At 38.3% G+C, this 16,466-nt stretch overlaps 1 protein-coding gene across 1 annotated transcript in view; it reads left to right on the forward strand.

The window, feature by feature from the left end:
- The window catches only part of DLGAP2 (DLG associated protein 2), a 465,089-nt gene that overhangs the window by 399,983 nt on the left and 48,640 nt on the right, over window positions 1–16,466 (forward strand). The window contains exons 8-9 of the mRNA XM_083831130.1: window positions 2,314–2,461; window positions 6,061–6,280. Coding sequence (XP_083687256.1) covers window positions 2,314–2,461; window positions 6,061–6,280 — 368 coding nt within the window. The remainder of the gene's footprint in view (window positions 1–2,313; window positions 2,462–6,060; window positions 6,281–16,466) is intronic.

Below are 16,466 nucleotides of genomic sequence, written 5' to 3' on the forward strand. Positions count from 1 at the left end.
ATGTTGTTGAGCATTGCTTAGCAAAAGAGCCAGTTTAATTAATTTCTAAGCAGTTTATAAAATAATTATTTATAATTTAATTCTATTGACCTTTTCTTTTCTTAATGTGGCCCATGTTTTAACGAAGAAACCTGAAATACCTCTTTCACAAACTGCTTCTGAACTCAGAATCCAACATTTTGCCACCTGATGACAAGCAGAGGGTCCAGAAGCGACTCATCTAACTATTTTGAAAAGTACTAAATTAGGAATACCAGACAGATTTAGTAAAGCATATGCAAAGATTTAGGATGATACAAAGCAGGTGACAATCATCAGCCTGCTCCCTGTAGAGAAAAGGAGGTTTAGTTACATACAGAAACTAAATATAGATAGGGAGGCTCTACATCACTTTGCCTAATCTATTATATTTGTCTTCATACCTATGGGAACAAAAAAAATGCCGCTACTGTTCTTGTTTTCATCACTTAAAACCAAATTAGACCCACTATCAGAGAGCTATCTTAATCTGCAAATCACTTTGACAGTAATGATTTAATTAACCTATGTTCAGAGGCATGCATCAATCTCATACATTTTCATTTCGGTTTTAGCAGTTATGGCATAGTTTACCCCTGTCTTGACGTTACAGAAGTATTCTATGGAAGGCATCAAATAAAGGCAGGAAGTAGAAAATGCGTCGAAGAAAATTTCTTAAGAATTAAAAAAAAAATGCATGAAATTTATGTCTTTTTTTCTTTTTCTTTGAAGAAGAAGAGGAAAAAGGCAGCCCATTTTAGAGAAGCAGATAGCCTAGCTGATGCACTGAGGGAGTAAAGCTATGTCTGCGTTGACCCCGAAATGACCACGGCAGGGATAACAACACATGGAAGTGCTTGAGAACAGATCTCCCAAGTGGAAGGTCAGGGGGTCTATAATCCCATCTGCTCTTGCAGCTAGAGGTGTGGGGGACATTGGGTTGTCTTACATGCCTGACATGAAAGGAGGTGGTCACACAGGGAGATGGAGCTCAACGCTACTCGGTCCTTTAGTCAGCACCATGATAAAGGGCCTGAGATTCCTCCCTGAGTGCTCCTTGCGGACTGCTTCCAGCCCAGCCCAAGCTCACTTAGCAAGGAAGGCTGATTAGTCCTTCCTCGAGCACTGGCCTGTGGTCATGCTCAATGTTTCTTAAATATAAGCAAGGTCATGGTTCGTTCCGCTCTTCGCACCAGGAATGAAACTTGTTGCTTTCTCATTTGCTGAGTGGTCTGGTCCTTCCAGAGAGGAAACTTCCCCTTTCAGGGGAACGTGCCCTGGCACACATTGCAGCCACTGCTGAGCTGGGTAACTGCCAACTTGGCCTGAAATAACTGTATTGCCAATACTGATAGGCATTTAACTGGTGCAAATCCATTTTTCACAGAAATTGCATTACTGTTGAAGCTACCTTTAAGGAATAAATGTAAGAACTGCCTCTTTTCCACATGAAACTCCAAATTTCTGAAATATTCTTTAATTTGTGCACTCCTGTTTAGGGAGGAACAACACAAGACTCCTGAAATATTTTTTCAGACTTTCTGAGAACTCTGGTAGACCTCATTCACATGTTTTTTTTTGAACTTCTGCATTCAAAATAAAGCACAGTTATTTTCTCAGGCTTCCTTTATTTTCCTGGAATGATAAATGAACAATATATTTGACATAAAACATGAAGACTAACATGCCCCTGTAGCGAAAGCATAGTGAAGGGGGCTCAGCATTGTGTTAGGATCCCGGTCCCCTAAACTGGGAGATGTGTTGTAAGAAAAGCATTTATAAAGCTTTGTGCAGGGGTACCTTATTATTCTTTTTTTTCTTTTTAACTGAACACAGTATTTTGATCTTTTGCTAAAATGTATCAATCCTTTGAAAATAAAAGGTCTCTTGATGCCTAACACCTTGATGAAGAACAGATGACAAGTAACAGATTTTATCTATGAAGAAACATTCTGGGTTACTTTGGTTTATGCTTTAGCTCTGCCTCTTGTTCTTGTTCACCTAGACATTCTCTTTTAGGAAAGTTCAACATTAATAATCAGGAGGATTGATGATGTTTAAATATGGTAAAGATATTTAAAATTTCATAGCATCCAGGTGGCAGAACTGCAAACAGATTCTCTGCTTGTGTTAAGGCGTTTGGCTACACGAGATCTATGCTGTTCTATACCAGGAAAGATTTTTGACCCCGGGAAATGGATTTGTGAGTCTCAGCGAATTATTGTCTTTAGTGTCTTAATTGATTCCATCTATAGTTTTATACCCTTTCCTTTTTTCTTCCTCTTTCCTTTGTAGTCAGAGCTACCTTCAAACTGCAAGTGACGTGCCTGGGGGTCACAACCTGGATCCCTCTGCAAACTACAATTCCCCAAAGTTTCGCTCAAGGAATCAGAGCTATATGAGAGCAGTGAGCACACTCAGTCAGGCCAGCTGTGTTAGTCAGGTGGGAAATTCTTGTTACAACTTTTCTTATGGGTTAATCACAGATGCAAGAGTTGTTACGAGTGGATGGGTTTTGTTTGTTTGGGATGGGTTTTGTTTGTTTGTTTGTTTGGTCATTTTAACTAATATCAAACTGAGGATGTGAATTGTCAAAGTAATTCAGTTCTAAAGAATTTTACCTTTGTTCATAATTTAAAGAAAAATATTGAATGCTAGAAGCACAGGGACACCATAACAGACAATATTTTCCTTTTTTTTTTTTTCCAGAAAGAAATGTAAGTACTGGTATTTTTATTTTCAGTCTACAGTAAATATTTAAATGTTAAGAAGAAGATTCAGATCGAGCATAGGGTGGCACACTCCTACAATACTTATCTTCTGGAATGATGTATTCTGACTCAGAAAATGTGGGTTGCCAGCTTAAGATATCTCTGAAATCAATCCCTTCACTCTTCTCGAGTGAAAGAATAAGTCCCATCGATTATTCTGTGTACAGGAACTTCTGAAAAGAGACATTTTTACATCCTGCTGGTTTTATATTTGTTATTTAGTACTAATTCATGTTGAATCAGGCCTGAAGAACAAATAGCCTTATCAAGTATGTGGATATTCTGTTTAATAGAGGACCTTATACAAAATTTCCAATGTTTCTAATGTTCATTGGTCATAACATTTTTTCCCTGTGTTGCTTCATGACATCAGGACCCTCCTCTCTTCTCAGACGCGTACTTTATTTTCCTTTGAGCATTCAGTGGGGCACCTAAGGATATAGTAGCTAATTATATGAGATGCTTATGATTTAAAAAAAAAAAAATCTTTTTAAGAATTTTGTATTCATTCACATTCAATTTGTACCGCGTGGCTATTCAGGCCTGGATTCAGCTCATCTAACTTGAGGCTTTTAACTGAGGCAACAACTAGCGCTTCCTCTGTAGTTAATGGAGTGAAAGAGTTTCTTCCAGGACAATGCACATCCTAAGTGAGCTGAGAGCCCTCTGGAAGTGCTTGTCAGTCTTCACTGACTGTAGAGCATTGGGATGTACTACTCGCCTGACAAATGCCCCTCAGTCAATTTCCTTTATTTTTGTGGGACAAATCTAACTATAATCTTGTATAGCACACATCAGAATTAGAAACAGACAGTCATTTTCCAAGCCTTTTATAATTTTTCATAAGCTTCCTTGTGAAATCCGTCCCCAACATTTTCATGCCTTGGTTTTCATTACCCTGGTTTGCTTATTTTCCATTTTTATTACTCTGTTTTTGAGAAAATTTGTCAAGAAATAGATCCTGCATTCAAAGCAAGTGCTGTTGGCTGTCAAAGATAATGCTATAATATAGAACTAGTCTAACACCTTCTGCCTTTTTGACCATCTCTATGTATGGAAATGTTCACTGAGCTGTCCTTAATGACTAACTGGTTTCAGCAGTGGTTCAAATTCTTCATTCCAATGCACATTACCTGCAAAGATGTCCACAATAGATTTCATTTGCAGTTAGATTGCTCAATTGGCCAGATTAATTAAGTCCTGCTGGATATAATTCCTTACTTTCTTTTTCAGTCTTCAATAACCCACATAATTTTATGTCAACCACGTACTTTCTACCTCACTTTCCAGTTGTTTCCAGATCAGTAATAACTGCATTTGGTAGATACTATATGAAGTAAATGTATTAAAATAACACGTTCTGAACCTTTGCTGTCTCCTGTTATTTTTCCATGACACCATCACCTTCCTGTCCCATCTACGTAACAGCAGTTTGTATGATTTGTGATATTTTTAATGTCTTTTTTTCATGAGATTTTTTTTTTCTTTTTCACTCTTTACCAAAGATCCAGTCAAGAAAGATGCTGGATTCCATAGTTTATATTTCTAATTTAAGTTCTAAAACTTTTATTTTTCTACTGTCAGTGACCTTAGTTTGAAAGAAGTGGTTAGGACTGACTGTGTTTATGGACTACATTACCATAAATTTCCTGATCAATGATGTATGCAAAATATTTCTGAGTAAGATTTTTTTAAAAAATCTTTTTGAGATTGCATTAATCTACTTAACTTTATTAGAAGCAAATTTCATGAAGGGTAATGTAATTCCTTTCAGAGAAGATTTAGTAGCCAAAGTGTCTTACATGAAATTAAAATATCAGTTATTCATTATCATCAGAAGTTCTGTATGAAATTTCCATTTACTTAATCAAAATCCTAAAACATTTGAAACATTTGCACTCACTCTATTTACATAATGAATAATGTGCTAGGAACAGTAATAATGAAAACCGCACTTAGCACCAATATAGAAAAAGTAAAATCAACTGGATGCACCGTTTAGTGGCACTACTAATTTCACTTGGTATTTATACTGATTCTGATTTCTAGCACTCTCTTTTAAAAAAAAAAAAAATATCAGAAGCAGTTATCAGGAGGTCATGTGTTTGTCTGTCCAGTGTTTAAATGCTTCCTGTCTGGTTTCGGATAAAGATCATTTTATTGTTATTATTATGTTTATTAGAGATAGTCAGGGCTGACCTGTTAAAAATGGTCTAGGGAGAATTTAGGCACTCATTTCACAACTGCAATTCAGTTGCCTGCAAAGACATTCCCTAATCCAAGCCAGCCCATCTAAACCCTCTTAATCATGAAAGCTTCCTCAAAATGTACAGTTTTGTCTCACGCCCAACCTGCAGGGTCAGCAGGTAGACACCGGCTTCTGTCCAAGCCCTGAGAGGAGCTGGAGGGTGGTGCTGAAACCTCTCAGAGGGACAACCTGGTAGGTGGTGTCACGGCACGTCTAGCGTGCTCTGACAGGCAGCAAACATGGTGGTGGAAGTGTCAGACTTAAAATAATGCTGCTGAAGGAAAGGCAGTAGTGGCGGCACCTCATTTTTACATGGTAGTAGAATGGCTCACAGGTAACCAGGAAATAAGAGTTTAGTGTAGGACACTTCTCACCTGAAGGTGGTCCAAGCATTACTTTCTCATCTGACCACCTTTCACACTATTTCAAAGAATGGTTATTCTTTCACATGCTTCACTGGCCACAACTTTAGATGCAATACTTCTCAAACCTTTCAGAAGCATCACCTCCTTTGAACTCGCAGAACCAAGTATGAGATACCTCCCTGAGCTCCTTTGTAATGAGAGGAAGAAAACAACCTGCTGCACAGGTTGAATGTCCACACAAGTCTTAACCTTGCTGGTTAGTGAGGAGCCCAGGCAATCCACCCTCACCTTTTGGGGACTAATATTAGTGCAGATAATTTCTGTTCTCTGGTGCAGGCAGAACATGGATTTCTGCGCATAGTGACCTCAGATTGGTTGGCTACCACTAAAATCATGTATTTATAATCTTCTGAATAGGCCAAAACATACTAATTGTACAATTAATTGTATGGCATGTGTAATGTACTTACTATACACATATAAACAGCTGATGCAAGTAAAAACAAAATGTGAATGTGATCAGAAGGGATTACTAAATTTTAACTATTTGCTAAAACAGTTCTTCATCAATGTACAGGTGTCCATTTGAGATGTTGAGGCCGTGATGATCACAAAAAAAGCAAGTCAAAAATCAAATGCATTGTTGTTGTTTATTCAGATGAGTGAAGCAGAGGTTAATGGGCAATTTGAATCGGTGTGTGAATCAGTGTTTAGTGAAGTTGAAGCTCAGGCAATGGATGCCCTTGACCTCCCTGGATGTTTCCGAACAAGAAGCCACAGTTACTTGCGTGCCATTCAGGCAGGCTATTCCCAAGATGATGAATGTATACCTGCGATGGCATCTTCCAACATCACCTCAACTATCAGGTCAACCACAGGTAAGCAAATCTACACTGATCCTTCCACTGTTCTGCATGTTAAAATGTCTAGTCTTGTTTTGTAAAAAGATGTTTGATACTGGAAACAATTTCCTGTGCAGTGATAATATCTGATACCAGTATTCTTAGGTTTTTAATACTAAGAATACATTGTGGCTGCAGCTTGGAATAAGCTCCTTCTGGGGAGAATACGGTGTGCATAATACAATGGAGATGAATTTCAGCATAGCCATAATTTGACCTCTCTTTGCCCTGCATTCAGGTTTCCAAGCACAAATAGTATTGCTTACTTTAGAAAAGGCATAGCCAGTTGCATCAATATACTGAATCATGAACACTGGCAATCTTCATGTATTTGCTATTATATATATATTATATACTCATCAATAGCCTTTAGTATTCGTTGTTACACCAGTCATTTTTAGGATCTTTTAACATTCTTGTAGCAACTTTCCTTTCTCTTATTGGTTGCTTAGCAAATATGATATCTTTATTCATTTTAGACTATCAATACAATAGAGTACTTAGAATTGAAGTACTGGTAGAGAAAAGATTGCACAGATAGCAGTGAAATATCTAAAATGAAATCTATTAACAAATACATATAATACATATTCCTTGCTAAGTGATCCAAACTTACTTTTATGTATGTTTCCAAATACCTTAGTATCAGTTCCTAATTATGGTATTGTCCTTGCCACGTACATTGCAGTGCAGGCTGCCCATCTACAGAAGGTAAAAGCATAGCTCAAAATGTATCATGCAAAAATGCTTTTTAAATTATTTGCTTGACACATGTGCTGTATAACAGACCAGTGGGATCTTAAAAAAGGAATTAAACCCAGGCCGAATAACAGAAGTTTTCCATAAATATTCTATAAGTAGTATAAAATATTATTTTATCTTCAGCATAGCATTTTAATTCCTGCATATAACTTTGCATAAAATCAGGAGCTGTGGCTTACTGTGACAAACTCTTAAGGATGTTTCTATCCCTTGTTTAATAGAGATGCTGTCATGATATAAAATGAGATTTTATTGCTACCTCAGAGATTAATGTTTCATCTTTGTCATATAGTACTGTGTGATTATCATGAAGAGACCTTCTAAGGCAAGGGACAGTACTAAATATCTGTTTTGGTATCTGACTCCAGGTACTGAATTGGAACACTTTCAGAATTATTTTGGTTACCAAGTTAATTGGTTTTCACCTAAGCTGTCTTGAGTTTATATGCTAGATGAACCCCAAATTCTCCTCTGACAGGAAATTATTCTCTCTGGAGTAACAAAGCCAAATAATAGAATATGTTTGGGAAAATAACTAGATTAGGCAATAAACATGTTTGCATCCCAGTGTTTTCATACTTAAGAAAAATGTTTTGCATTGATTAGCAGTCTGCTGGCTAAATAATGAGGTTTTGAAAACTCTAACCTTCATTTCACTCATGGCTTCTGTCTCATCTCAGGAATGATTTATCAGATAGATTTTCTTGCCCAAATATGTAATCTTTCTTCTTTGTTGTGGTGAGGTGATATTGGCATTGAGGAGAAAAAAGATTTATTTATTTAAAAAAAAAAAAAAAAAGGATTTGAGATGTATTCCCAAGCCAAAACTGTGATTCAAAGCCTATGGACTATATACCTGAGTGTGATTTTGTATTCAAATTATTATCTCTGTGCCACTGTCCTCAGCTTTATATAAGATAAATATTTGAATTAGAAATATTTATCTGATTTACAAGAAGAGTAAGGGTTATGTGATTCACTATTAATTGAAAATTTCAGTTGCCAGATAAGTTCTTGTTTATAAAACCCTAGGGGTAAACTCTTCAATATTTCTCTCTTCAGCTCTTGTAGCATGAGAAGGAGATGCTTCATTTCCTATTATAACTATAATTCAAAATTCTTACTTCTTCACCCCTCTCTGAAAATTGTAAAAGAAGCAGTTGTCTGAAATATGAAAATGGTATTGGCAGATATTTAACATTTATACGTGCTTCCTTCAAGTAAATGTCAAAAAAGGTCAAAGTTTTGCATCAGCCTTCAATTCCAATTCAGCTTTTGAATTCTTAGGAAAATTGCATTGCATTAATTCCTTTTCAGCTTCTGATGTTACAAACTCTTCTTGGCAAAGAAACTAAAGCAATTTCTTAGAAAATTAGCAGGCATTGCAATTTAATTATTCCTTGAAATTTTAGTGATATAGGTCATGACTGCCTCTTATCGATGTTGTAAAGCAATCAAAGCATAATATGCAGGCTTAGCTAAAAATTAATTCATGTAACTAAAAATGTAAATCTAAAATAAAAATGTTAACATTTGATCTATGAATTCAATTATAAAACTAAAATATGTATTTACAACACGCATTTTCTTAAAATCTCCTTAAATGCATGTACAGCTAGCAAAAGGTAGGAAGGTTGCAAACATAATGAGCATTATGTGGGACATTGCTAATGGACTCTGCTAAGACAGCTTACCAATAGATGGAAAAAGATTTACCATTAGCTCTTCTTAAGTGCATACAACTTCATAGAGAAAGTCAGATGGTTCATCGGTAATATCCATGGTTCTAATGAACACATAACTTTTGCACAGACCCACGTAGTTGAGCTATGTGTGGAACCAGGCTTTCCATCTCTGTTGGAGACTGTGTGACAAGGTATAAGGCACTCACTACCTGTTGCCCCAGGTGTAAATGAATGAGACAAGTGTCAATGCAGTGGAGGCAGCCGACATTGTGGGCATGCTGGAAGCTGGACCAGACTCAGTGTGAACCCTGCTAGGTCTCTTCATATTTCTCTGTGGTTAGGACATTTCTATCCATCCTGTTTCATTCTGTAAAGAGATAATGAACCCAGTAAAAAATACTTCATGTTAAAAGCCCTGAATGATGGAGTATCCTTTCTGTCTCTAAACTGTATTCAGTTGCAGCTGCCAGATGCACAGCTGAGAAAATACAGCTCCAGCTGCGTTTGCCTCCCACCTCGTCCCTCCATCACAGACAACATGTAATTTCCTGAATGAGAAGTCACAAAGTGCAGTAGTCATCCTAACTACTACCACCTTACATCTTGCTCTTGCAAGCAATGCTTCACTTTTCAGGAGCGCATAAAGCCTGGGTCGCATTTCCAGGCAATACCAGCTCAGTTCCCTGCTGCGCGGGTATATCTGGATGTATTATGCATTTCGCTGTCAGCGTGGAAGGCTCCTGCCTGTTAATGTCTGCCTAGTGCAGCAGAGTGCTGCAGGGAAGCGTGCAAGCTACCTGTGGTAGCGGAGCTGGATCACCAGCTGGGTGCAGAATGGGTGCTGGCTGTGTAACCCTGTTGAGAAACAGAGCCTGCTAGCTGGGAGCAGTGCCACAGAGCACTTCATCCCACTTGCAATACCTGTCTCAGTGAAAAATAATTCAAGTACCGTTGTACAGCATAGATTGTACTTTGAAACCGTAGCTGACAAGAGGTGTGGAAGATCTTAACCACTCTCTGGTTGTTTCCCCTTTGTCTGAAAAGGTCACCTTATTTATGTTACATGCTCTGTATGTAGATAGAGTCCTGTATAAAACATCCTCTTTAAATCATATAATATTTCAGGATGTTTGCTCTGTTTTTCCTGTTGATATTGTTGATATTGCTTGGTTTTGCCATGAATGTTGAAATACGGAATTGCAATGACGTTGGAGCTAGCAGTTAGGATCTTGTGTAGCAAAGCAGAAGAACATGTTGAGAGAGTAGTTTGGAACTCACACCTCTGGCCATCCAGGTGGACATCCCAAACCCCAGGTCATTGTAGATTCAAATGTGAGGGACAAGCTCACTTTCTCCTGGTGGCATTTTCATTTTATTGAGACAGACACTGTGGCTCTAGTCTGCTCCTCAGGACATTCTCCTGTCAGGTGGGATATCTGCTCAGTGAATATTGCTTTTATAGGCAAAGTAAAACAGCTTCAACAGAAGAGACTGTACATATTCCTGCATATTCTTTATGCAGGAATTGAAGTACTCCATTCAGGTAGGAAATCATTCTTCCAGCAAAAGGAACTGACTGTGTGGCCTAAGTTCTTTAGCTTTAAGGTAAATGAATAAAAGGGAAGCATCATTATCAGTTTCTTAAAACTAGTTCACATTTTCATGTAATCCAAGTTATTTGGCAACAACAAAGAGTGTTTTTTGATGAATGGTTTAATAACAAAATAAAAAATAAAAACCTTCACCTAGCTATGGACTTCAGCACAATGGGGATTAGCTCATCGCACATAAAGAAATCCTGAATTTATTCTCCTAATGTTAAGTGTCAGTCCAAGATTACTTCTCCAGCTTCAGGGATTTTCAGAGAGAAATTTTAAGGACTGCTAATTTTAGGGCCCAAAGTGGCCCTAAGTTGTCAGCACACACTATTTCAATCACTTGCCTCATTTCTCTAGAAAATGTAGCATAATACAAACCTTTCGGATCAGCTGTATAAGCACACCCTTTCAGCTAATTCACTCTGGGTAGCTCTACTAAACTTGTGGTTACTGAAGAGATGATACTGAAAAGGATCAGAAATATGGAATTGTCTTTTGTGCATTTTACTTTTCTCAGCCAGTAGGACTGTACTTGGCAATGAGTAAATGTTAGAGGATTCCACATTCACTGAACTATTGAGCACTAATTCCAAAACCAATTAATTCAAACAAGGTCACATTGCATGAGGGAGTTTTCAATTACAGCTCATACTGTTGCTCAGAATGCCTGAGGAATTGCAGGTTTCCTTTCTCCTGGCTTAAAGCTATTTTCAGCTTTCCATTTTCGAAATAAGGGGCTATGCAGGGTGAGTTTTTATAGTGCATGTTTGATATTAAGCCAGAAAATGTACATTGTCACTAAAGAGATTGCGTAGTCATGTACCTACAAACATGAGAGCATGAGAATGTAATAATTCATCTGGAGGTCATACTGTTTCATAGTACGGAATCCAAAAGGACCAATTCCCTGGTTGCTATCTGAACACTAATGACAATAGTTATAGAAGTGTGTTTGGTTGGTTGGTTGGTTCAAAGATATGAGGATAGGCAAGCGTAGGCAATGGTGAAGTCATGGAGCTGCTACATGTGGAGCTACTTTATAGAGTCCAGCAAAGGGCCATGAAGATGGTGAAGGGACTGGAGCATCTGTCCTGTAAAGAAAGGCTGAGAGCTGGGACTGTTCTGCTCTGGGGGCATCTTGTCAATGTATTTTAGTATCTGAAGACAAAGTGTAAAGAAGATAGAGATAGTCCCCTTCCAGTGTTGTCTAGTGACAGGGCAAGAGGCAATAGAAGCAAACTGAAACACAGGAAGCTCCATCTGACCATTAGGAAACACCTTTTTTACTCTGATGGTGACCAAACCCTGGCACAGGTTGCCCAGACGTGGTGGAGTCTCCCTCTTTGACGATCTTCAAAGGCCGCCTGGACACAGTCCTAGTCACCCTGCTCTGGGTGTCCCTGTTTGAGCAGGGGTTGGCCAGATGACCTCCAGAGGTCCCTTCCATCCTCAACTGGTCTGTGATTCTGTGCCACACTGATTTTGACTATGCAGTGCTGACTTACTGCAGTGCAGCTGTGGTCATAATACTCCATCCTCAAGTGCTATCTGTATATATTCAAGATTCGAAAAATGCACTCTTCAGTTCCTAAAAAAAAAATGCTTTATGATCTATAAATTCATGATTTTTTAAAAATTTTCTCAAGAATTAGATACTCCATTAAGGTGGCTGTTTAGATCTTCTTAACCCAATGCACTGTCTGGGAAAACCTAGCCAAACGGGGGAAAACATATGCATGAATTACTGTGTCCACAGTTTCTGTTTTCTCTATACTGAGAATAGAAATAAACGCTGTGTCTTAGGGGTTATTATTGGTAACCATTGCTAGGTGATAGCTTGCAGTGATGTCCACAACAAGTATATTTAAAACTTCACACAATTTTAAGTCCAAATAAGATATAGAAGGCAGTTTTCTCAATTATAATTTGCCTATTGACTTTGCTTAATTACTGTTGGGGCCCCATGGAATTATCTGGCACTCTAATTCTCTGCAGGAAGCATACCATATATCTGTGGGAGCACTTGAGGATCCTGAGTTAAGACTTTGATGCTGTGCCAACTTGTGTGCTTATACTGTGAGAATAAATCTTATACTAACAAAGAATGAGCCCAGTTCTACACTTGGATATACACACATCATTTTCATTGCTCTGCGTGTATCTGGGGGGAATAATTAGTCTTTAATTCTTTTAAATATATTGAAGTTCTGATGCTATGCTGACACTGCCATTTTATAGCAGCTCTACATCACGAAAGTGTCTCAGGGAGTCGCTGGGATGAAGGTGACACAAGTTCTTTGGTTTGAGGAGTTCAACAGGGGATGGCCAAGGGGTCGCTGCAACTGTTTGTAACTCTGGGATTCCCTGAGACTGGAGGAAGGCTGTGCTAATCAGGGCTGCCTGGCTGCCTGGCTTCTTCAGGCTGATGAGGCATGAAAACAGTTGGAGCAGTAGCCAGCAGCTTTTTATAATTTTTATTTTCCTTCGTACAGATGATCCGCAAAGGCAAAGATTAAAAAAAAAAAAAAAAGTCCCTGCCTTGCATCTATGGTTAGTTTAAAAAATATGTAATGACTGTCTTTCCCTTGCTCCTGCTGTTCTGTGCTTGACATAGTTCCTCCATAACCTATTAGATTTGCCAGACAGCTGTTTTTCCTTTTATTAAAAAGGCCACCTATGCCCCCTTTCCTGGCTGAATTTGGTTTCAAAGCTGTCTGTGGGATGAGTTTTCATAGTTTCCTCAGCTTCATTTTCTGAATGGTATAAAAAAAGAAAAAAAAAAAAAAAAGGAGTGGGTAAGAAAGTAAAAAAAAAAAAATCATGCAAAGAAGGTGATTCACTACTCAGGTGTTTGAAGCCTTCCTGACATGATAGAAGCTAACAGTGGCAGGGGTAAATCTCAGCCCAGCTATTTAGCTTGATGCTGGCAGGAGGTTTTGTCCTCAGGTGTGTCTGTGCAGCTGGGAGAAGCTTGCAGGATGGGTGAGCCTTCACAGCTGAAACTGGTGCTGAATACTGCTTCTTTTCACTTGTAGTAAAAAGGAAGGCAGGACCCTTCTCCTGGCAGCAATTCTCCTTCTGCATTCCTCAGTGAATGAATAAAATCCCTCTAATGAGCCTTCTCGGAAGCTCTGCATATGTTCAGTCCTGGGTTTTGTTGAAGGCATGTATGTCAGGAGCCAGAATGTGCACTGGAATTAGCATGCTTTCTGTGCTGGGTATGGAGAGGTCACTTTGAGTTCTGACATTTGAATTTTCACTAGCTCGCATGCAGTATTTCATCCACTGGGGGCCTTGGTCCATCAGCTAGTTTAATAACTGTATTCAAGTTGACCACACTTTGCTTGCAGGCAAACCGGCCCTCAGCTTTGTTATGCCTTCAGTACAACAGGGATGTGAGCTGTGTTGTAGCTTCTTTACGGTACATACAATCTTCAAAAAAAAAAACAAAACAGTGTGCAGACACTGGGGAATTCCTCTCCTCTGGGCACTAGCAAAGGTACGGGGGCCTGTAAAGGGTGTGTGTGAAGTGACAGAGCTGCGCTTCAAAATTATGACAAGCCCTTTAATGGCAGGGCAGGTCTTGCTTCCGTAGGGTGCCTTCTGCCACTAGAATGTCCATTGGCTAGTAAAACTATTTCTAAAAACGTGTTATCAGACATTTAGGGAAGCAAGTTTAGGTGCTTTCACTACTATTCTGCTTTACGGTGAGGGTGTTTTGATTAATGCTCACCACTTACAAATGTGCTTCTCCTGAGGGATATTATTTCTAACTTGTAAAATTGCCTTTTCCAGGAGAACAGATTCCTAGTGGGCAGCTGCCACTCAAATCCATCTTAGTAACAGACAGGCATGAAGGTAGAGGCAAAGCAAGTTCTTTGCTATTTAAATAAAGTTGTATCTAGATTTGAGTAGAGAGACACAGAAGTAAAACAGAAAAGCTTTTATAGTAACATTTAGTTTTACTTCTAACAAATTCTCTGTTTTCTTAATGTAAAAAACTTCTTGGGATGCTTGCACCTCTCTGCCAACCCTTCAGCAACTCCCATCCTCTATTTTCATCTCCCTCAAATGGAGTTTCATGAAAGCTTGTATTTAAGTCTTCATTTCTGTGCCAGACATTTTGTTCAGACTCGAAACAACCCTGGAAGGGCAATTGGTAAACCCAATACTTTCATTAAAAGTAAAGATGCTATAACTGGTGACATACCCAGGGCATAACCAGACAGAATTTGCCTTTGGCCAGACAGGTTAGCTGGATGAAGGGGGATTTGGCTCCAGATCAAGTCATGTAAATGTATGTACTTTAATGCAAACTAGTTGTCTGATCCCATGGCAAAAATAATCAGATTCAGTTCAAAGATAAGTGGCTTGTACCATTTGGGACATTTACATGGGACCTACAAGAGAATTGCCTCCTCCTGGACAACTGCTGTATGCTAGGCAGAAGAGCATAGGACATCTAAAAAGGTATTAGGTATCTATGTTCAGGTGAGTTTGACTCAGACTCAGTACAGCGTATGGACCCTACTGAGCACTAACAGAGGTGTCTTACCTAATAGCATGCTGATACTTCATAGAATCATAGATATCCCAAGTTGGAAGGGACCCATAAGGATCATCAAGTCCAACTCCTGACACCACACAGGTCTACCCAAAAATTCAGACCATTAAGAACATAATAAAATTAAGACCATACTTACCAACAAACACTGTACTCTGTAAATGAATTGTTCCAGCACGTGGAAGGGGCAAACCTTAGTCTCAGCATATAACCTGGTATGTAAAAACTATATACAGTGGAAACCACAGTTTAGACAAATGCCAAAGCAATCCAAGCTGCTCATTACTGCTCCTCAAAGGCAACTAGAAGACATCCAAACAAGTCTGAGGAAGACATTGAGTTTGAAGTGAGTAACTTATCACTTGCCTTTCTGAGACTAAGAACACAATACCAAAGGCATATCAATGAGTCATGACTTTTTATATGCATTTCTTTTTATTATATTAAATACAAATGAACCTTTGGGGATAGTTCTTTGTCCAGAAAAATATGTATATTTCCACTCCTAGTCTCTATCCCCCAGTAGAAAAAATAATAATAATAATAATAAAAAAATAAAATTTCAGACATAAAAATTCATCTCACCTAATACGTATATCTAAAATGTAGCTAGCCGTCAAATGCAGTCACATTAATGTCCTATTATACTCAATGAAATGTGATTTATCTCCTTTAGGATTGGTATCTGTTATGAGATAAGTTGTTCTCTGGACGTCCCTATTTCTCCCTGTTGCCTATAAAAATAGTCTACAATGATGACATAGAATGGGAGGTAAAAGTCAGCCCTATTCATATTGCATTATAGGATAAATCTAAAGATTAAATCCTGGTCCTGCTAAAAACAAGAATAACTGACTTGGAGAGAGCATGCTCTGACTTGCAGAGTTGAGAGCTCAAAACCCAATAGCATCATTTTCTGCACCTAAGTATAGGACCAGTAGACTGCAAGTATCTTTCTGAGCATTTTTTTTCCACACTGACACCAACTCCAAGAGTATCTTGGGTAAAACGATTTCTTGGTTTGACTACTGCCTGTATTGTTACCAGTCTCAAAAGAGCTTTGTCCAGACTTGCAGCTCTCTGTAGATTAAAAGAATGATTTAAAAGTATTAAATTATCCTTAATTAAAATATTTTGTAATCATTTCAATTCTTTAACACAGGGCCATTATCATAACACACTGTTAAAATTATTCTACTGTGCAACACTTCCTTAAGGTTAACTGAGCAAACTGTTTTTCTCGTCCTACTCAGTTTGGAATTCCTTTCTGAAAGTTAAAGAAAATTACAAACTACACATAGCTACTGTAAGAATGTGAACAGAAAATATACAAACAAAAACAATGATAAGCCTACGTAATATGTCTGTGAGTGCATTTCAAGAGGCTGCTGGAAATTATTTGACTTGAGTGATAAGGGTATGTGGGAGGTCAAGAAAAGAGGTTTTTTTTAAGTACAGAATGACAGCAATATTGGTTTGAATCTGTTCTACTGAAAAACATTTACAAAATTTCTATTGCTCTCAATGTGAAAGAGTAACCCGGTAACAGCAGC

Source organism: Anser anser (genome assembly GCF_964211835.1).
Source record: "Anser anser genome assembly, chromosome: 3".
NCBI lineage: Eukaryota > Metazoa > Chordata > Aves > Anseriformes > Anatidae > Anser > Anser anser.